Below are 23655 nucleotides of genomic sequence, written 5' to 3' on the forward strand. Positions count from 1 at the left end.
GTACATTCTCTTTTTGGAGTTCTCATATGGAAGGTTGTGTACCAGAGTGTTGTTATTCTAATTTTTCAGTACAGTCAACTGAATTCATTGTTTACAGGTTGTTTCCTTGGTGGAGAAGACCAAGAACAAAACAGACTTCAGCCGGAAGTTTCATAGAGAGATGGGTTTTTCAGTAAATTGAGGCAAGTGAGAAAAATGGTAAAGCTTTCCAAATTGAGAGATCAGCGGAGACACTGGAGATTCTCTGAACTGCAGCTGTTTTGTGGCTAAAGAGTAATTTGGGCTGGCTGGGTGGGTTTGGGAGGATGGTCAAGAATTGTTAGAAAATAGGTCAAGACCAAACTGTTGAAGGTCACAATTGCCATGTTAAATAATTGGGTGTTTCATTTTTGTTGTTAGGAAGCTATAGAAAATGTTTTTACTTTTGTTTTGAGTTTGGGTTGGTTATTTTTGAAGAGGCACCGCGTTCAGATGGCACAAAATTCAAAAGATACTCTAAATTTAAAAAGGTGCAGAGTAAAAAGTCTCTCTCACTCTTGTCTTCTAGATGCAAAATTCCTCTTCCAGTTCCTCTTGTGTATCCTTCTAGAGAATGTTTTTATATATACAAGTAAAAAAAGTGTACATACATAGAAGATATTTGACTAGAAGAATAACATGGACATAATAAGCTTGTAAAAAGTGAAAAAGAAAGAAAAGAAAATGATACAGAGAGTGTAATGGGAGAACAGGAAGCAAAAGACCAGTTAGGGAAGCTACTGAAATAATCTGAGCTAGAAAAGGCTTTAACTAGGGCAGTGGAAAGTAGTTGGGCTTCAGACATGTTGCAGACATAGAATCAATAGACTTAGTGATAATTGTACAAAGAGGATGAAAGAGAAAAGAGGAATTGAAGTTAATTTTGAGGCTTTGCATTTGGAAGCTTCCTTAAAGTTTCTAGCCTACAAGTGTGGGTGGGTTGGGCTGCCGGTAGAAAATGCAAGAGAAGGATCAAATTTGGGAATGGGAAACAGGGAATTGCTTGGTGGGAGAAGCATTTTAGAGGTGGAATCATCTGGCTCATAGAATGTTTAAGTCCCGCTGGCCTTAACCGAGTTCTGAGTGCTCCAGCAGTAATTCTCACTAGAATCACCTGTGCCGTTTGGGGGCCATACAGGCCCACCCTGGACATACTGACTCAGGAGGTGGGGCTTGGATTCCACAGGTAATGTCTGTGTGCAGCAAGAATTGGGAACTGTTATGCCAGCACCCAGAGATGAAAAAGATGGTTGATCTTTCTCTGCCTGACTTATTTCGCTTAGCATGACACCCTCGAGCTCCATCCACGTTGCTAGAAATGGCCAGATTTCATTCTTTCTCATTGCCATGTAATACTCCATTGTATATATAAACCACATCTTCTTGATCCATTCGTCAGTTGATGAACATTTAGGCTCTTTCCATGATTTGGCTATTGTTGAAAGTGCTGCTCTAAACATTGGAGTACATATGCCCCTATGCATCAGCACTCTTGTATCCCTTGGATAAATTCCTAGCAGTGCTATTGCTGGGACATAGGGCAGTTCTATTGATAATTTTTTGAGGAACCTCCACACTGTTTTCCAGAGCGGTTGCACCAGTGTATGTTCCCACCAACAGTGTAGGAGGGTGCCCGTTTCTTCACATCCTCGCCAGCATCCAAAGTCTCCTGATTTGTTCATTTAGCCTCTCTGACCGGTGTAAGGTGGTATCTCAGTGTGGTTTTGATTTGTATTTCCCTGATGATGGGTGATGTTGAGCATCGTTTCATGTGCCTGTAGGCCATCTGGATGTCCTCTTTGGAAAAGTGTCTGTTCACGTCTTCTGCCCATTTTTTCACTGGATTATTTGTTTTTTGGATGTGGAGTTTGGTAAGTTCCTTATAGATTTTGGATACTAGCCCTTTATCTGATATGTTATTTGCAAGATAGATACCGTATGTTTTCACTCATATGTGGAACAGGAGAAATTTAAGAGAGGACCATAGAGGAGGGGAAGGGGGAAAATAGTTAAGGGGAGAGAGGGAGGCAAACCACAAGAGACTCTTAAATACTGAGAACAAACTAAGGGTTGATGGGGGTACGGGAGAGGAGGAAATGGGTGATGGGCATGGAAGAGGGCACTTGTTGGGATGAGCACTGGGTGTTGTATGGAAACCAACTTGACAATAAGCTAAATTTTAAAAAATAAATTAATAAAAATAAAAAATAGAAAAAAATAAAAAGATGGTTGGTTAGCAGTGTGAAAGAGACTTCGCTCTCAGGAGAAGTCACAACAGAAAGGAGACAAGGAAAGTCATGATAGAGGTGCTGTGATTATTGTAGTGACTAAAGGAAATGGTTTAGGCTAATTTGTGTATCCCCAGTTGTTATATAAGGTTTTTCCATTTAAAGTAAAAATATGTAAATCTGAACCCTAGCACATAGCAGACAGCAGGCACTTAGGAGATATTTGTTAACCAAGATTATTCAGAGTCACTTCTGAAAAAGGAAAACTAATTTCTTCAAAGTGTGGGTGGATCTGTTTTTCCTTGTGTATTTTTTAGAGACATCTATGTTTGTTCTTTAGTTCCTATTAAGTGTTTAATGAGATACTGAATAATGGTGGATGTGTGATGGGAAAAGCTGAAGACTCCATTCATCTTTTATATATTACCTGTGAGTGGAAATTGTCTTTTGGTTGAGACCACAGAACAGAACACTGATTAGAGATTGCTTGATTAGACTGTTCTATATGCTGTTATCTGGTCTCAAAGAGAGGCATAACCCCCTCTTACTGCATGTCCACTGTGAGCTGAGCATTGTGGCAGGCACTCTTTACCATATTTTCCCTGTTCCTCATACCAGCCTGTGATATCCATGATATTATACCCATTTACAGGTGAAGATGCTGAGGCTCAGAGAACTATCCAATGGATACCTCTGGGTATACATTACCCTGGTCCTAGAGCTGCAGTTTGAACCTGGATCTGACTCCAAAGCCTGTGCCCTTGCCTAGTGTGTATACACTTCTTTTCAAGTCAGAAATGATCATTTAAAACTTTGTTTTACTATGATGATCTTTGCTGAGTCTGAATACTACTTTGATATTAGCTATTCCTAGGCTAATAGTTGAGCAAAGCCCCTTCTTTAAAGTAAATAAAGGCCTCAGTTGAGCTAGTTCTGTGAGCCACAAGGACTTTGGTGGTTTCAGGCCAGCCCTTTCCTACCTGGCGCCTCCTTTATGCCTGAACTCCTGCAGTGCATTGTTTGGGCTGATTGCTGGTCAGAGGTTCCTGGCGGGAATGTAACAGGCATTTACCTGGAGGTCAGGTTTCTCAGCTCTTAAGAGCTCTGCCCTCACCTTTATTACTGCACTTTATCCATATTAGTCAGAATCTTAGGGAACTGCCCAAATTGCCTGTCTTGTCATCCTCCTCCCCCATGACTCATGTTTTTATCCTTCAAGGCTCAGATCAGGCACCTCTCTTTTCTATGAATACTTCCTTGATTCCTTCAGCTGAATGTAATCTGATATTCTCTGGTTTAGTTTTTATGGCTGCATATTTATTTTGTTAGAGCCATTTATAAACCTCTCTAAACCCTTCTTCTCTGCCACAGTCACTACCACTTGATTTTAAGCTCTGTATTATATGTAATATATGAAATCTTGTATTATATGTAAATCCCTTTAGCTTCCTTTCACTACAATGTCATGCATATAGAAAATGTTCAATAAACTGTTGAATAACTCTAATATTGACTGTAAGAGTAGTGTAGTTCTAACTGGATTTATATAGGTTTTATAATCCCTCCCATAAAGGTAACATATACACTCACTACTGAAAAGTGGGAATATCGTGGAAAATTGGAAAGAAGAAAAAAAATTAATGGTCCTACCACCCAAAGATCATTACTTAATGAAACAGCATGTAGGAAAAAAATTAATTAGTGCTTAGAAATTAAGGGACAGTTCTCCACTTGGCAGGCTTATTCAGAGGAATTATGTTCTCATTTAAAAAAAAAAAAAAAAAAAGAATGTTTTTGCCAGAGCTACATGTGACTCTTGACCCTCTCCCAGAGGGTGGTATTTTAGTAAAGGCCAGCTCTTATTTTTATAGATGGGTGAGAAAAGAAGGGAGGTAAATAGTAACCTCTTTGGGGTTAGGTCAAGGATAGATAGTTTAATTCTCATAAATATATTAACCTTTAAGACCAGTATTCTAGATCTAATCTTATAAAATATAAACAAAAGGAAAAATTCTTTTTTTTTAGCCCGAAGGGCCAGTACAAGTAGGCATACATCAGATAACTAGACTTTATTTTTTTATAAAAAAATTTTTTTTTAATGTTTTTAATTTATTTTTGAGAGACAGAGAGAGCGCAAGCGGGGGAGCAACAGACAGAGAGGGAGACACAGAATCTGAAGCAGGCTCCAGGCTCTGAGCTAGCCGTTAGTACAGAGCCCGACGTGGGGCTCGAACCCACGAACCGTGAGGTCATGACCTGAACTGAAGTTGGACGCCCAACCAACTGAGCCACCCAGGCGCCCCGGATTACTAGACTTCGATTGCTGTTGTTTTCTTAGACATTAAATCATTAGGTGTTATATAACATTTTCTACTATTTCGAAACAGAATTAAGGGCTTTAGTAGAAGCCCTTAATTCTATAATATACTAAGGGCCCTGCCCATACTCTTCATAGTTCACAATAAGTGTGAGCCCATGATTTGCCTGTTGCTTCCTTCTGTTCAGAAAGCACTGCTAACAGCATTTAGCATTTGAGGAAGATACTGTTGCAGCTCAGAAAGGAGCTAAGCGACCTTTTCTGTGACTTCACCTTCAACTCTTCAGTTTGATGAGGAGGTAGTGATTCATACCCAAGTCTATGAGATACCTAAGTTCCCCAAACCACGCTGAGCCAAACATTCCACGTTAAGTGTTTGGTATTTTAAACAGAAGAGCTAAAGTTAGAGGAAGAACGTTTTAGTTTAATTTTATTTTGCCTTTACAGTATCATTTCCTAATCCTTTTACCATTTTTCACTACTTTTTAAAGTAAAACAACTGCCCAGAATAGTCTGGGAATTACCATCTCTAGATAATGAAGTATTCTGTGCAGTTAGTGTGAGTGTATTTATGTGTGCGTGTATATTTTAATTTGATTAATCACAAAGTAATTTTGTGTTTACTAAGCTAGAAAGGAATAGCTATGTTGTTTAGAGTTCTAAAACATAAAATGGACTTTCTGCTTTGAATCCTTATTTAAGTGCCTCAGTTCCCTTTCTTTAGCAGAATTTGAGTTTTGCTTATAGGTTCCACTTTCATGCATTTTACCACAGGGTTGAACCTTTCTCCCTTTCCATTCTTTCAGCTTCATGGCCTCAGCTTTGAGTTTGCTCTTCTGCTTAGAGATCTTGAGTTCTTGACGTAGATTTGTTCTCTGGAGAATCATAAGAAACAGGTTTCGCTGTGATTAATGCAGCGTGATTGCTTTGGGGAAGCGAACTTTTTGCAAAGGAAATCTATCACTTGCTTATTAAAGCAGGAAGAACATCATAATCTATATAATTTCACCTCCAGAGAACTGAAAGGACTGTTAGTAAAAGCAAATTGTACTTTTCTGAATAACTCAACTGTTGAATATATTTTTTTCAGTAATCCTGCTTTTTGTTCCCTTTGGGATAATTATTTGCAGATACAACATTTCACAGTCCTGAATCACAGGGGAGTGTTCTTAATGCCCAAATAGTTGAGGCTTCAGCAATGTTGATACAAATATGATCTATTCTGTTTGATAGAAATTGAGTTTATACTCTGATGTCATTTTTCTTTAGTTATAATGCTTCATGTTGTGATGTCTCTGGACAACTACGGTTAGCTCTGAGAACACTAGATGATAATATTTGGAAAAGAACCTTTTCATCTGAAAAGAAGCTGGCTGTGGCACTGCAATAAATACTGCCTAGCCAGAGCTTCATTAGAAGAATACTTGTTGCAGAAAGTGTAAAACCAGGTATCCTGACCCTCCTTATTCAACTCTTGTGATCTAGCCAGAAGCTTACTCAGTTTCTCTTCTGGAGTTTCAATTCACTATCAAGTACCCATCCTAGTAGATAAGAGATGTGTCTCACTGATGGAAAAACAATCCCTGTAGAACTGTCTTGCTTCACCAGAGTGTGAGGCTCAATGTAAAATGCCTTGAGATCATCAAAGATACAAAGAATAAAGTTATTACCTTTGGGTACTAGATGATATTTGAAATTCTGCCAGAGTCTATTTTTAGGTAAAATTGTCAAATCTTTTTTCACTGATACTTATATTAAAATAGAAATTTAGTATTTATTCTCTAGGCATCACTTTCTTCTGGAAAATGTTTGCTTTGTAACTAATTGCATGTCAGTCCCAAGACGAGTGTAGTAGGAAGGGCTTAAGAAGAATGGCAACCTCATGCTCATGGCTGATAATGGACCATATTAGAGAGACACAGGCTAATATTGGCTTAGTTCAGAGTCTTTTTCCAGTTGAGCCTTTTGCAGCTAAGTGACCATAAATACTTGGAAAGATAGAATTTTTAAGCTTTTACAATTTCAACTTATCAAATCTGTTCTCCTTCAACTTTTGGCCTAGACAAAGCTATTAAGTAAAATTTTTAAGTTTAATAAAAACCTAAATGATTATTTTAAGTACAGCAAAATTTTGTTTTTATATGATTATAGCTAAAGAAAAGACAAAAATGTGCTAATAAAAAATGAAAATTGGCTATTTAAGAATTTTCTTTTTATTTTTTAAAGTTTCTTCTTATTTTTTTAATGTTCATTTATTTTTGAAAGAGAGAGCATGAGCAGGGTAAGTGCAGAGCGAGAGGGAGACACAAAATCTGAAGCAGCTCCAGGCTCTGAGCTGTCAGCTTGGAGCTCAATTCAGGGCTCAAACTCACAAACTTTGAGAGATCATGACCTGAGGCTAAAGTCAGATGCCCAACCCACTGAACCACCCAGGCACCCCTAGAATTTTCTTTTTATATAAAAGATACACTTAAATGATGGGAAACACACCAGAATTATCCTTTCTTCTTTTCTCATAACTCTTTACTTTAGAAAAAGTTGGGAAATTTACCAAAATATTCTGTGAAAAATGTAATTATCATAAATATTTTCTGGTTGATTATATTCCACTTCACAAAACTGACATTTCCATGTAAATAGTACACCTTAGTGGATTTTCTGTGTTCTCTAGTCTCTCTGCCTTTTGCTTGGCTATTTCAGATCTGTAACCATTATCTTAATCTAATAATGGTTTTAATTGGACTTGGGGGTCAAAGTCCCCCACTTTGAAACACTTAAGCTAGATGTATGCTGACAGAATGTTATTAATGGAGACATAAGATGATTATAGTGAATTAAAGGAAATAGCTTCTATATTCAGTGTAAATTCTCTGTTGGGATTCAAAGCATTCCCAGTCATTAACTCAGTCCTACCTTTTCAGCTTCACCTCTTTTCACCTCTAAAGAAATTATATTATGTTGCCACACTGGGTTATTTCCTCAAACTTTAATCAGTTATTTAAAAAAACTTAGTTATCATATCTGCGATCGTAATTTGATGCTTGGAGTAAGATGTATTTTACAAATGAGCTATTTGGCCAGGAATTCTCATTCCTTAAGGTCTTCACTTAACTCTTTGAACTTACTACTTTCTGCGTTCTCCCTGAGCATCTCATCCACCTCTAATGGTGGTAATTCCCAATCTTTGTCAAAGATCTGGCTCTGACTACCTCCCCAGCTGCAGACTTATACTTCCTGACTTCATACATAACATTTCCTTAAAAATATATCCTCCTGGTGCCTAGAACTCAGCATACCCAAGACAGAATTCAGTAGTTTCTTTTCTTTTTTTTATTGTTTTATTTATTTTTGATACAGAGAGAGACAGAGCAGGAGAGGGGGAGGGTCAGAGAGAGAAGGAGACACAGAACCAGAAGCAGGCTCCAGGCTCTGAGATAGCTGTCAGCACAGAGCCCGATGCGGGGCTTGAACCCACGAACGTGAGATCTGACCTGAGCCGAAGCCAGAGGCTTAACCAACTGAGCCACCCAGGTGCCCCAGAATTCAGTAGTTTCTAAAAGCATTTCCACCCCCTTTCCCAAATGGGGAGTCATCTAATCAATACTCATTCCTGAAATCCAGAAACGTGTTAACATAAAATACATTGATATCAAGTTCAAGTGTCTTTTGTATTCATTCCTTTGTATTTCCAGTGAGTATTCTATTTTTTGTTACCTCTAACCTAAGATCTTGGAGTTGATGCCTCACCTCCAACCTCTTCCAAACCCGTTCTCTCCACTGCTATCAGGATTATTCTTCTAAAATATAGATTTGTTTATGTCACTTCTACCCAGAAACCTTGATGACTTTTTATTGTCTGTAGCAGTGCTATATACTATAAACTACATATGTAATCTTAAATTTTCTAGTAGCCACATTTAGAAGAGTAAAGTGAAACAGATGCAATTAATTTCAATTAATATATTTTATTTAACCCACAATATCTAAAACCATTTCTATCTATTCCATATAAAACTATCACTAAAGTATTTTACAAATTTTTTGTACTACATTTTTGGAATCCAGTGTGTTATTTTACATTGAACAGCACATCTCAGTTCAATCTAGCCACATTTTAAACTCAGTAGCCACATGTGTCTGATAGCTCCCATATCAGCATAAGTGTATAGCATAAGTTTCAAATTCTTGGATCACAATTCTGTGCCTACAACTTCAGCTCCTGCCCTGTATTTTTCAACCTCTCAGCCCTCACCCAAACCCTAGCCACACTTAATTGTCTACCATTCTTTTCCTGTTATTATTCTCCTTTGCCTGTGTAAGTGACTTATCTTCCAGGGCCTAATCTGAATATTATGTCCTAAACAAAGGCTTGCTCCATTCCCGCAGGGCCCCATGAGCATTAACCATTTGCTCTTGACCCTCCTGTAGCAGCATTTATGGGAGCTGTTTGTCTAGTTCCTGTGTGAGTGAGTAGTTCCTGCCACTGAGGAGGTGAGCTGCTTTCTCTCCTAGGCAGGATGTGTCTCCCTCAGCCCTGTTTCTAATATTTATTGTGGCCTCCATTTGCTCTTAGGTGTGTTCTTATTTGCCATTTCATATCTTTGGGATCTTAAGCCACCTCTCCTTTAATAGTTGTTTTCTTTACCTTTGAAATGTATTCTGATTGAAATTTCTCTTTATATCTGGATTGATTCCATTGTTTAAAAGGGGTTTTTCCTTTGAGGATGGAAGCTTTTGCTTGTGCATGAGAGGAAATACTCAGTTCCTTGTAGAAATAATTGCCTGATATGAATTAAACTAGGTCTCAGATGTACATGTGGTAGGTTATTCTGGTTTTAGCCTGATTCTAATTCCAAATATGACTCTTCCTATTACATAACTTGTTCTTTGTGAGTAAATTATTTATGTTTACTAATGCCTTTTTTCCCACAGCTTTATTGAACAGTTTACAGGCTTTTTGAATCTCTTTCTTGTCCTAAAGAGATTTCGCCAATGGAGCTTTGGCCTAGGATTTTTTTCCCCATAGTAAAGCAAACAGGTGCTTGAAAGGTTACACTCTATTCTGGGAGAAATCTGATTAATGTTGAAGGGCTGTGTCAGGTCAGACTCTATAACCTGCTGACAGATTATTTAGTGAGTGCCAGGATCAACTCCCAATGTTATCTCAGATTTTAATGGTTTTCTTGTGAAGGTCATTTGTAGATGAAACCACTTTGTATTTAAAATTAACTGTGGCTCTTAGATCAGAGACTGGTTAAAAAGAAGTTCTTTCCTCAAGCAGGCAGTAATTTGAAAAGAATGAATGATTCATCAGATGAAGTTGCAACGGTTATAATTAACACAAATTGTTGCATTTAAAATAGTGGTGAGGGGTACCTGGCTGGCTCAGTCAGTCTAACATGTGGCTCTGGTCTTGGGATTGCGAGTTCGAGCCCCATGTTGGGTGTAAAGATGACTTAAAAATTAAAAAAAATAAAATAAAACAATGGTGAAATCTTACCCCTAATAAGAACTCCTTAAAAGAAGTTCCTATTAAGCTATCTTAAATTCTGTTAAAAATTTCCAGGTAGCCTCAAAATTGCTTGAAAAATAAAAAAGCGATATTTCCTCAGTCACCCTTGATACTTGTCATTTTCCACCGCTGCTGCACCTCCATCTAGTACCCCAGCGAGTCCTTCTGTTTCACTGGATCTCAAATCCACTGCCTCCATGTCACCACTGAGCTAAGACAGATTCCTGACTTGTCCCCTTTTTCTGCTCTTGCTTCCACACAGCCAGCAGAAGAATTTTTTTTCTTTCTTATTATTTCTATTTAAACTTTGTATAATGGAAAATTTCAAATATATATCAAAGTAGAGGAAATATTCCACCTTATAGTTTTCCATTCATGGCCAATCTTATTTCATCCATTCCTTCATCACTTCTCTCCCCATTGTTTTAAAATATATCCCAGACACCGTATCATTTAATCAACTAATTTGGGACTGCCCCATAGTGAAATTTTGCTTACTGGTTGGTCACAAAAGGTAGGAAAAATTGCTGCCCTAAGAGGGGTATTGTCACCTTTATACCCTCTTCCAATTATATTTACTCTCTTTTTTTTTTTCCCCAAGATATGTACCACTTCTGTTTAAGAAATGCCATTCCCAGGAAACAGTTTCATGGTCCATATCATGTTTGTTTGTTTTTTGTGTCCATTTCATGTTAAGCCACTTTTTTCAGGATGCATGTATACTTTCCTACTTTTGTACCAAACAAGTTCTTTAAAATGTGTATGAAAGTTGAATGTACAAAAAATGTAAATATGTAAGTAGGGAGGATGCTTAATGCTCAGCAAGCCTTAAGAATTATAAAATTCCTAATATTTTTATTATAAAATCAATACATAATCATTACAAAAATAAATTTTAAACAGTACAGAACAGTATGAAGTTAAAAACCTAACCTCTCAGCATTGTCACTGATCATTTTCAGTCTCTTATTTCCAAAACTGCTATTAATACTTCTTATAGGTCCTCCCAGAAAGGTTGATATATGGTCATTTAAAGCCATAATAATGTATATATCTGATTTTTTAGTTCCCTCAGTTCATTTGAATTTAGCAGACAAAAACAGATTTTAATGTTGAACTGCTAGCTTAGGGTTTTGCAAGGAGTTGAAGAAGAGATACTATAATGTTGACTTTGATGTCTTATTGACTTTCTTAAACATTAGTTTCTACTTGATAAAGGAGTCTTGTGCAGACTGTTAACTCATCAGGAGCTCTATGGACCCATGAAAATCTCAGTACCATTACTGTCCAGTTGAACTATAATGTGAGGGGCACCTGGATGGCTCAGTCGGTTGAGTGTCTGACTCTTGATTTCAGCTCAGGTCATGATTCCAGAGTTGTGAGCCAACGTGGAGCCTGCTTAAGATTCTCTCTCTCTCCCCTGCCCCTCTCGCCCATGCATGCTCTCTATAACCCTCTCTCTCTCCCCTGCCCCTCTCCCCCATGCATGCTCTCTATAACCCTCTCTCTCTTTCTTAAAAAAAAAAAAAAAAAAGTGAACCCACACATGTCATTTTAAATGTCCTAGTAGTCACAATAAAAAAGTAGAAACAGGTGAAATTAATTTTAATCTTTAGCTCATTGTTTCCAGAATATTATTTCAATATGTAATCAATATAAAAATTTAGTGAGATTTTTACCCTTTCTTGTACTAAGGTTTCAAAATCCAGTGTGTATTTTATACTTAGAGGACTTCTTAATTTGGGTCAGCTCCATTTCAAAGGCCTAGTAGTCACTTGTGGTAGTGGCTGTTGTATGGGACAGTGCTGGCCTGCACAGAAAGGATAGTGGTTGTCTCTGAGGGAGGAGGAAAGAGGATGGGATATGTTTTTAATTTTTTTCTTTATTTCATAGTTACTGACCAAAATTTGAAGTTAGAGATTGCTGTTTGATATCCTGAATGATTGCCAGCTCTGGCTTAGTTGTATTATCACTAGTATCAGCATTAAAAAAAAATTCAGTTTTGGGGCACCTGGGTGGCTCAGTTGGATGAGCACCAACTTCGGCTCAGGTCATGATCTCATGGTTTTGAGCCCCACATCGGACTCTGTGCTGATAACTTGGAGCCTGGAGCCTGTCTTCAGATTCTGTGTCTCCCTCTCTGTCTGCTCCTTCCCTGCTGGTGCTCTGTCTCTCTCTCAAAAATAAATAAATGTTTTTAAAAAATCATTCTTATAAAATATAGAACACAGAGTAATAAGGCAAATACTTCTATACAATGATGATAATCCTGCTGAAATTGAACTCTTGGCTAGTAGGCCAATGCCACCCTGCGATAACACATATTTATTCATCAATTAATGAAAGATCAGATTCTAAGTAGAAAATGTGAATTAGGAGTATTAGTGTGTAATACATTATTTTTGAGAGAGAGCGCACACAGGAGAGGCAGAGAGAGGAGGGGACAGAGGATCCAAAGGGGGCTCTGCATTGACAGCACCAAGCTTGATGTGGGGCTCAAACCCACAAACTAAGATATCATAACTTGAGCTGAAGTCAGACGCTTAACCAACTGAACCACCCAAGTGCCCTTTAGTGTATAATAATAATACATTAAATTTGAGCTCTTTTCATTCTGAATTCCAGGGTAAATACATGTACTAATATGTAGTAAAATTAACTGTTAGGAGGAGACAGGGATAAAAATTCCTGAGAAGTCAGTAAGAACATCCTTTCAATGTAATTTCTTGTTTTGTTTTTAGGGGTTGCAGATGGTGTAGGAGGATGGAGAGACTATGGAGTTGATCCATCTCAGTTCTCAGGGACTTTAATGCGGACATGTGAACGGTTAGTAAAAGAAGGACGGTTCGTCCCAAGTAATCCCATTGGAATCCTCACCACAAGCTACTGTGAGTTGCTACAAAATAAAGTACCTTTGCTGGGTAAGTACATGTGCCATGTGTTTTCCTCTGTAGAGAAGCCCACGAGATGGTCGTCGAAACCAAGAAAATCGCTTGGCAGCCCACCTTTTTTTCCTGAGGCCCTTTATTAAGCAGAGTTCGATAGAGAAGCTCTGAGCTGCTCTCACTCTCTACATATGTGCTACTGCTTGGAGGGAATCCAAATAGGAGCAGCCACTTTGGAAAACAATTTGGAATTATGGAATAAAGTTAAATGTAAACAGTATAGCCTAGCAGTTCCACTTCTACAGCTATACCCTTGACTAGAGAAGCTCTTGCATATCCATGTACAAGAGATAAGTGCAGGAATGTTCATATAACAGCAGAAAACTCAGAACAATCTAGAAAGTCGATTTACTGTAGAAAAATGCATTTTGAAAAGGAACAAGTTAAAGCTGCATGCAGTACTCAGGAACATGATGCTGAGGGAAAATGAACATAGCAGAATATCACCTAACAGTCTAATTCCACATTTCAAATTCAGAAACATAAATAAGTAAAACCATATTGTTCAGGGTTTCTAAAATGTGATAAAAGAAGAAAGAAAAGTAAGTGATTGTATAATTCAGGATAGTGGTCCTCTCCAGGGAGGAAGATAGGGAATGGGATCAGGTATGTAAAATTAAGTTGATTACCTGTGGGGAGTTCAAGTTGCATTTAGGCACCCCAGACTGCTAGCAGGTAGCTGATTAGTGTGTGAAATAGCATGACACAAAATAGATCCCCGTTAATCTTGGATTAGAAAACTTCCAAATACCTAGTGTGTGTTTATCTAGTGTGCTAATGGAGCATCTTTTGGCCAAAGCCTCTACATTTGTTTGTTAAATGGTTTCCTGGAAACTTCCCCAACAACCTACCCAGCCTTCTGAGCAAGCTCTCAGTAGGATATTAGTAAGTCTCTGCTAATTGCCGGCATCTTTCTGGTTAGTAGAAGTAGCCTCCTTCCCAGTCACCATCCATATTTAAAATCAGCCTCTGATCAGTGTCAATGGAAATCTCCATTTGTAAAATTTTGCCTTCAGTTTAAATCTTTTATAAGAAGGGGTTCTTTTTATCATGCTGCCATCTTCTGTCTTAGTGCTGTGACCAATCAACTTGTTTTCCTTCTAACTGAAGAGAAACCTTGTCTTGAGGTTTCAATATACCGCTTTGTCTTAATCCCCTATTTTGGACATGCAATCTGGAATTTGCCTGGCACAGTGAAACACCCTAGATTTTATTTCTAGTACCTCTCCATCAACTTGCCATATGACTTTGGGCAAACTACTTAACCTATGACCCCCCCTTGCTTCATTTGCTGAATGGAGAGATCTTTTCCTGTGAAAAGGAATAACTCAAAGCTTCATACAATACTCAGAAGCATGTCGAGGGAAAGAGGACATTGTAGAATACTATCTAAAATTGTAACATCTGACAAAGAGCTTATAGACACAGATTCCAGGTCCCACCTCGTTTGCTGACACTTCCCCCCCACCCATCTATTCACTGTGGAATAAGCAGCAAACTATCCTGACTTTATACTATGAAAGCTTTATTTTTTGCTATGTTTCTTCCTTATCCTTCTTTCCTTTCCTGTTTACTCATGTAGTTGGAAGATCCTAAAATAAATTTTAAGGACAAATTAGAAGTTTTCTTACATGAATATTATAATCACTTCTTTTCTCTCAAAAGCCATGTTGAAACAATCCTTCATTACTGTTTGACACATACATGCTTTTCTCGCCTAATCTACACACCTCTAAGTTGTTGAACTAAATAAACTCAAGCATCTTTTGGCAAAGACAGCCTGCTGAATTTTACTGAATCTCAGATATAATTGCAAATAATGATAACTTTGAGTAATTTTTTTTTAATCCAGGAATTGCTACAAAGCCTATAACACAATTCCAATATAGAGGTCAACTACTCATTTCTTGAGAATTTCTAGCTGCTTTTTAGATCCAGGTTGGCGTCACAGGCTAGTTGTCAATATATATTTTCTCAGAAAACCTTAGGTGAAGTTAGGTCTTATAAAACCAACATATCTTAAGAATTTGAGGGGGTGAGTCATAATAAGGTTTTTTTCTTTATTTTCTGCACAGAAGGTTCCATAGTAGTTTACAAAATCAGGGGCCAGTGATAAAAATTCTTTCCATGTTAGCGTGAGTGATTTGCTTGCATCCCTGTCTGGATTGGTCAGTGATCTGAACATCTTGACACTGTTGTCCTCAGCACTTTTTTCCTTCATTTCCTGCTTGCTCCTCTACAAATACATAATAATAATAAGCTCCTCTCCCAGGATTAGGCTCTCAGGCCTGAGCCATGTGCACACATCAGTTATTTGAAGAGGCAGAGGAGGAGTATACACCCCCATGTCCTGGTGATTCTGTAAGACTGGGCTTACCTTCATCTGTACTGCTTTGCATGGTAAAGCTCTGTCATTCACAAGGACCTTTTCAACTCTAACTCAGCAGGAGACTGTGACAGCCACAGGGGTAGCAAAATGATAGCCTGGGTTTGTCAGTGAGTAATAATGAGTCAACAGGAGTCCTTCCTGCCCCAGGATTTTCAAGGTTATGCTACTCATCTGTCATTTTTCCTCTTCAGATTAATCCCATCAGCTTTCAGAAGATCTTTTGTGTGGTGATTCTGTTGATGAAAAGCGATTGGAGTTTTTGTGCTTTGAGTTAGGAAGGAAAGGTAATTGGTGATGTTAACATAAGCTATGCAGTAGATTATCTGGTGGCACTGCCAGTTCGTGACAGTGCTGTTTTTCTCTGATGTTTGACGGCTAGAGACTAAATACCTTAGCATTAGGATGTCAGGTTAGATAACAGGAAATGGGAGTTTCGGAACATTATGATGAGATAAATATTTAAATTTAAGTGTTTTTATATTAACTTACACATTTTTATTAAGGAAAATTTAATAACAAATTAAATTATCCATAATCCCACTAAGAAAACTATGAATATTTTAGTGATTATGCTCCCTGAGTTTTCTTCTGTATATGTTTGTGCAGAGAATAACAGTAATAGGAATTGTGAGTCTACCTTGTGCCCCGAGATAGATTCATAGGTACTTCTGTTTCTCATTTTGCTCGGAAGAAGCTGAGGCCTAGAGAGAATAAGTGACTTGCCCACAGTCACACAGCTAGAAAATAATGGAGCCCCGGGGTTTAACGCAGCTGGTTCCACAGCCTGTTTATTTTATTTCATTTTGCTTTTAATGGTCATCTTAACAGTTTAGCTTTTGTTTACTATTGTCTTTTTAAAATCACATTAAATTTCACTTTTTTATGTACAATTTAAGTTTGAATAACACTTTATTTAAGGAAACTTTAAATTTTTTTTTAATGTTAGTTTACTTTTTTTTTTTTTTTTTTTAATGTTAGTTTACTTTTGAGAGAGAGTACGAGCAGGGGAGGGACAGAGAGAGGGAGACACAGAATCTGAAGCAGGCTCCAAGCTCTGAGCTGTCAGCACAGAGCCTGACATGGGGCTCAAACTCACAAACTATGAGATCAGGACTTGATCCAAAGTTAGATGCTTAACCGACTGAGCCACCCACATGCCCCTATTTAAGGAAACTTTAATACCAGCTTGTAATCTACTTGTTTCACTTAAGTTATCTTTCATTTTCAAATATATTTAACAATTTTAGGGACTATCAGATAGCTAACACTTATATGTGTTTAACATGATTTAACTAACTTCGCCCTCACAAACTATGCTAAGAGATAGGTACTGTTATCCTGTTGTAGATGAGGAAACTGAGATGCAAAGAGGTTGAGTAATTTGCCCCAGGTCACCAGGTGAGTGAGTGACAGAGCGAGCAGTCAGATGGGGGCAGGCTGACTGCAGAGTCTGTACTCCTAAGTATTCTGTCATAGTGTGCAGCCTCCTGATGTATGGATGGGATTTGACCAGTGTAACTGGTTTAGCCAATCTCTTAATGTTAGATGTTGAGGTGGTTTCCAGTTCTCCATCAGTGGTTTTGTACTTATTTTGTTTACATCTCTAGTTAGTTGCTTCTTAGGAGTTGCTAAATCAAATAATATGCACATTTTCAAAGACTGTATTGCCCTACAGAAAGGTTGTTTAGTTTTACCTCCCCACCATCATGGAATAAGAATGACCATGTTCCTTGCACTCTTGTCAACACCATGTGGGATTTTTTTTTTTTACTCTTGTTAAACTAATAGGCAAAATGGCTACTAGTGTGATGATGATTATTTCATATATTTAAAGACCATTTACATTTACTTCTTGGTGAACTGTTTATTTTTCTATTTTGCCTTTTTTTCTGTAGGTATAAGTTTAAATTCTAGTGCTTGAAAGCAGTTGTACCGGTGGTACAAAGCTACATAGAAGCTTTTTGCTCCCTGCTTGGAACATGTTCCCTGTGAACATTAGTGGTCTCTGCAAGGTGAACAGGTGGATTCCACAGGCTACCTGAGGAAATTGGTCTTGTCACTTCATAGTGAGTCAGTCTCTGATGAAGGTTCTTCATGACCTCAACAGATGGAAATCTGGTTAAAAATTATAGTTATGTGCCCTGTCTTAAATCTGTGAATTTCATGGAGAAGGCTTCCTGCCAGTGACTAATGAGAAATGTCAGGAAACGTAACATTTTTATTCTGGCATTTAAGTATTAAAACTTAATATCTCAACAACATGCTTTTGAGCATTTGGCACAAATTATAGTGGTATTGAAATGAAAAAGTGTGGTTAAATATCAGCCATTTTTATTGTTTTCTGTCTCTGCAAATGAAAGAATTCATACTTACTATGCTTACTATGTGCGATATTTCTTTCCCCATTATGTTGACCCTGATCAGGTTACTATTGACACTGTCAGAGATTTGGAGCATGACTAAGAGAGGCAAAGGAGGTTCCAGTTGTGGCATGTTGTTTTTTGGGGTGATGTGATAAAAATGGATGCAGAGATAATGTAGGAAGAGAAAATAAATGGGGATCGTTTTTGTTTCTAGGTAGCAGTACTGCCTGCATTGTGGTGCTGGACAGAACTAGCCACCGCCTACACACGGCAAACCTGGGTGATTCGGGCTTCCTGGTTGTTAGGGGTGGTGAAGTTGTGCACCGATCAGATGAGCAGCAGCATTACTTCAACACTCCATTCCAGCTCTCAATTGCACCACCTGAAGCCGAGGGCGTCGTCCTGAGTGACAGGTAATCCCCCCTTTTGGCCATTATATTAAGAGCGAGTAGCACATGGCTCTCCCGCATCCTCCTCCCATCCCCCCTTAACTACAGTGAGGATAGGCATTTTCAGTTTTCATAGAAGGCATATTGAGAATGTTCTCATCAAAAAGACCTTTTAGTTTGACTTTGAAAGGTATTTTGCTGGCTCTGGAGCTACGCTGAATTTAATAAACACCCAGTAATTTGACAAGACTGAAAACACTCTTCACGCTTATAGAATATCAGTTTTTCATACCAAGACCAACATGGTATATAGCGTTATATTTGTTAAATTGTGCTGAAGAAATGAATCATTGTCCATGCATGCCACTGCCTGTACAAGATTTTGCATATGTTGTTAGGGAAAAGTTCAAACAGACATCTGCTTTATTTATCAGAATAACTTCCTGATTCTCAGGGCTTCCCATTATATGCATCAGACAGAAGTTTTACATTGTCAGGACCTTTCAAGGCAATCTCTACTTTTCTGAATCAACTTTTACAGTTTATCTTTCATAAGATCAGTACAGAATAAGGCGAGACAGTGTCAGATTCCTCTGCCTTTAACAACGGTAAGGGACCTGGCACAAACATTTTTGATTGTGCCAAATGACCATTATGATTCATGAATGTTGTAAGATGGGTAATGAACCTTTTGTAAAAATAGAAGTCGTCTTGCAAAGGTCTATTGTCTCTACTTAATAGTTCTTATTAAGCCAGATCTTGAGTGCCAACCAAGATAGAATGATTATTCTGCCATCTTTTAAACTGGAATGAGTATATCATATAATTAGGTATTCAGGATTATCCATCTAGATCTGTTGCTGACTCCTAAAGAGAGAGAGAAGCATTTTTTACTTTCAGATTAAGGTATGTTAATGTAATTGGAAGAATATTTCATTATAGGCCCTTCTTCAGTTGACTATAATACATATTCATATTAGCCATACTGGAGTGAGGAGAAAGCAGAGCCCCAGGGGCTTGGTAGATACCAAGCTTGGCTAATAGCTAGAGAGAGCAGGGTTTTTAGTCCTTCTTTACTTGATTCTTGCTGTTGTGGCATCTGAGTGCTAGAGCTGCCCAGCCGTACCTCGCATGCCATCTTGGGGACAGTGTGGTGAGGGCAGCTCTCTGCCTGGCCTGCCAGCGAGGTGGAGGCTGCTTCCCCCCAGAGCCCACAGACAGCTTGCTAGCATGTGACTTCAGCTCGTGTTTCAGTGCAGTCAGAAGTTGCCAGCAGCACAGTATGTTCAATCAAAATGGGCAAAACTGCAGCTGGCGGAACACCAAGCTCATGGGTGGGAGTGTTGGGAGAAGAGGACAGACCGTCCAATGGGAGCGAGTCTCGCACAGGCAGGATAGCAAAGGACACTCCTGGGGAAGGAAAACCTCAGCATAAAACAGAGCTTCACTGCCGACCTGGTCATTAATCTAAACTTCTAGAATCTGATTCGTTTCCAAAATCTGAGCAACTGTGAAGTGTCTTGCATTGTTTCTCTCTATACCGCAGAAGAAATCAACCTGGTTTCTACCAGTTTTATAGTCTTTTTTCCTCCTGCTGAATGACATTTCTTTTGTTACTTAGTTCCTTGTATCTGTAAAGTATAATTTTTACTTTAATTTACAGGTTTTCCTTTAGTAGCTGTTTTGACAAAATATTTGTGATAAAAATGTGTGATGTGTGTAAGTGAAAGTTCCTTGCCAAAGCCCATCACAGAACTTTTAAATGTGCCACTTTGTTTCCTCAGTCTAGAGTAGATGAAACAGAAATTTTCTCAGTGCATTTTGTGTAAATCCCCAGCAGGCAGGGGTGGGTGGGTTGTTTTTATGTTTTCTTTTCCCATATTTTATAACATGTCAGTTATACAAACAAATTTTGAGGTCTTTCCATCAAGCTCGGGGTACTTGGTTCTGGTTTCTCCTGTCTGGGTCAGTGTGTAAACTTTTTTCTTTGCATTTGTTCCCTAATTACAGGTTAAGGCAGATTATTAGATATTTCACCTTTCCCTCACCTTGGAGGCTTGGATTCAGTGAAGCTGGCCTTTGGAAATGGCTGAGAACCAGCCTTTAGGAGAGGGCTGTTGACTCTTGGAATATATGATCTTTTCTCCCCACCTGGTGTCCTTTCCTCTACTCCCAATTCTTGTATCTGTTTTCATCAGGTGTTGTCACAGAAGAAAAACTCCTCCCATCTGTCTTTTTTAAAGTTGCATACAAAAAGATGTGGTGAAAAATCCACCTCCTATTCCATCCCCCAGCAATACATTTTCTCTCCTTAGCCACTCTTGTCTGTTTCTTTGTTTCCTTCCAGATTTATTCTCTGCATATGGAAGCATCTGTATTTATGAGCCCCCCCCCCCCGCAACACACACACACAATGTCTGTACATTCCTCTCTTCCTTAACAGTGTAGTAAAAAGTTTTTCCAATTTGGAGGGTTACTTTGTTTATTTATTAGATACTTCTTGAAGACCCACTATGTGCCAGGCATACTAATAATTATATACTTACATAATGATAGGGTGCCTGGGTGGCTTAGTAGGTTAAGCATCGACTTCAGCTCAGGTCATGATCTTGTATTTGTGAGTTTGAGCCCCATGTCAGGCTCTGTGCTGACAACCCAGAGTCTGGACTTTGTTTCAGATTCTGTGTCTCCCTCTCGCTCTGCCCCTCCCCCACTCACATTCTGTCTGTCTGTGTCTCTTTCAACAATAAACAAACATTAAAAAAAAAAAAAAACTTAGATGATGAGCACTCTTTAAGCCCTGGGAGACACACAGTCCTTACTCTCTGCCTTACTAGTCCATACTAGTAGTAATGCTAACAGTACTAATATAGTAGTAATAATACTAGTGATTACAGGTACTATAGTAAGAAATACCGTTGTAGGTATTTCATGTGAATTAATTCTTACAGGATTTGCATGCTCTTGTCTGTGGTGCTCTGTCATTGCACCATACCAGAGCCTCCTGAGAGCCAGAGTCAAGCCTGCAGGGAAACTGATGAGTAGAAAATGAATAAGAGAGGATGGAATTTGGCTCTAAAGAATTAGGAAATAAAGACTCATTTCTACTAGGCCTTTAGAGGAATGTTAGTCTGACTCAGAAAAGAACCTTCCTCCTTTTAAGCCACGTGTGACTAATCATCAAACTCAGTTTTACTTGGTAGTTTCAGTTAAGCTTTTGAACTATTTATATCAGATTTTTCAATTTTTTTCACAGTTAGGAATTTCAGAATTACTGAGGTTTTTTTTGCTGTTTTTTATTCATTTTTGAGAGAGAGAGAGAGAGCATGAGCCAGCACAAGTGGGGGAGGGACAGAGAGAGAGGGAGACACAGAATCCGAAGCAGGATCCAGGCTCTGAGCTGTCAGCACAGAACCCGATGCGGGGCTTGAACTTGTGAGCCACGAGACCATGACCGATGCTTAACCAGCTGAGCCACTAGCTCCCCATGCCTTTTATTCTGTTATTATAAAGTAGTTTTTCTTATAACCTCATTACATTATAACATAGTGCCTGTTGGAAACTTTGACCATATCTCTGAAGGCCTCTTGTAACTTTGCCCCTACCCTGTCCTTGTCACAGCCCGGATGCTGCTGATAGCACATCTTTTGATGTCCAGTTGGGAGACATTATCCTGACCGCAACAGATGGACTTTTTGACAACATGCCTGATTATATGATCCTTCAGGAGCTAAAAAAATTAAAGGTAATGGAATCAAAGGTTGGTTCATGGAGGGAGTGGCCCTCTCTGGGCAAGCTAAGTTTTATTGGCCCAATTGTATTATCTCTTTGTAGGAAAGTACTCTTTTGTAAATTTAGGAAAATAATAATCATTCTGGTCTTTCAAGCAATTGTAAATGGAAGTATTTACAATTGAAGCACTTGAGAAAAAAGAGGTTTCCCACCTACACCTTTTAGTAGAGTGGTAAAGGGTAACAAAAACGAGTGGCAAAGGTAGGAAAGTCCAGATTAGACATTTCTTGTATTTTTAATTGTATTTTAATGGTGCTGGCTCCTGGTTGTCTCTTTCTCCTTTTATTCTCTTAACAGACTCAGCAGGTGTTGAGGTCAGGAAAGACAGGAAATCACCACATCAGAGCCAGCCAAGCCAAGGGCAGCAGGCAGCTAGAGGCCTTGATGTGATCTGAGCTGTCCCAGTAATGAAACAGTTCAGACTTGGCCCATACAGAGAGTGGAAGGAAGTGAAAACCAGTTTTTCCATATTTTCCTGGCTTTGTAAAAGTACTAACTCTGGGGAAAATTAATCTTTTCCTTTGTCCTTACCAGTAAGCAGTATAACTGTAAGTAGGTTGCTGAACTTTCTAAGCAATATTTTCCTCGCCTTTAAAATGAAGGGTACCAAAGGCCCTATTATAATTTATAGCATTGTGGTGAGGATTAACTAAGACCATGTGTACGAGATCCTTTGTGCCACACCCCATCTGTGGGGTATAGTAAAGGTCAGGTGCTTATATGGTGCTGGCCCTGTCCTCTGTGTGGTGGCAGGGTGGTAAGCAGAAATGACACATTCCCTGCATATGGAGTGACATTCTAGTGGAGAAAGATGATACAGAGAAAGAAATATATAATAAATGTTCGTGGTTCAGAAGGAAACTACAGCAAGGTGAAGGAATAGAGAATAAAGAGAGCTGCTGTTCTAGAAAGATGGGCCAGGGAAGGCCATTGAAGCGGAAGCTTGTTATTATTTATACTAAACCGATTCCGAGTCTTAGCATGTTGGAGCTAAAGTGGACCTTGTCTCCCATCCCCGTTGTACAGATGAGGAGGTTGAAGCAGCACGGCTAAGGGTGTGGATCAAGATCACACAGCTAAACAAGAATCTTTCATCATGATATAAGATTCTAAAGGTATTTTCAGTAGGACACCTGGCAGCTCTTACTTGGAGAGCAAACTGTGGTTGGCCAGGGTTGCATTCCTAAGCAAGGAAACTTTTGAGGTCACCCCTAAAGTGTTATCAAAATCCACGTTTTTAGTTCCATCCAGTTTTAGAATACCGTAAGAATTCCAAATAGGGAAAAAAGCAGAAATGGAAAGCCAACCTTCAGGGCCCAAGGTCACCCGAGCAAAGAATGACATTTGACTGACATCTTGTGCAGACAGCACTGGTGGTCTTGTTCATTTTTCTAAAGGTGTAATGTTTTAATGTCTTTTCTAACTGGAGTAAAAATTTAAATGCTGGAAACTGCGGCTAGATAAAGGTTACTGTCTCAAAAAGTGGTATTTACAAAAAGTATGTGTGCTTGTGTGCAGAATTCATCTGAGGCATTATGTAAAAATAACTCCCTCATCCTTTCATCTTAGAATTCAAATTATGAGAGTATACAACAGACGGCAAGAAGCATTGCTGAGCAAGCCCATGAGCTGGCCTATGACCCAAATTATATGTCACCTTTTGCACAGTTTGCATGTGACAATGGATTGAATGTGAGAGGTA

At 38.7% G+C, this 23655-nt stretch overlaps 1 protein-coding gene across 2 annotated transcripts in view; it reads left to right on the forward strand.

Annotated features, from left to right (window-relative positions):
* PPTC7 (PTC7 protein phosphatase homolog) overlaps positions 1-23655 on the forward strand; it is a 37234-nt gene that overhangs the window by 8637 nt on the left and 4942 nt on the right. Inside the window, exons 2-6 of one of the 2 annotated variants that reach the window (XR_003902523.1) lie at positions 12817-12996; positions 17987-18185; positions 21783-21906; positions 22980-23068; positions 23523-23610. Coding sequence is in view for 1 of the 2 variants with exons in the window: in XM_029922216.1 (XP_029778076.1) it covers positions 12817-12996; positions 17987-18185; positions 21783-21906; positions 23523-23652 (633 nt within the window). In the remaining variant the exon portion in view is untranslated. Of the gene's footprint in view, positions 1-12816; positions 12997-17986; positions 18186-21782; positions 21907-22979; positions 23069-23522; positions 23653-23655 lie in introns of those variants that run through there. The other variant, XM_029922216.1, reaches the window with a different exon arrangement.

The sequence above is a fragment of the Suricata suricatta genome, chromosome 14 (genome assembly GCF_006229205.1).
Source record: "Suricata suricatta isolate VVHF042 chromosome 14, meerkat_22Aug2017_6uvM2_HiC, whole genome shotgun sequence".
In the NCBI taxonomy this organism is placed as follows: domain Eukaryota; kingdom Metazoa; phylum Chordata; class Mammalia; order Carnivora; family Herpestidae; genus Suricata; species Suricata suricatta.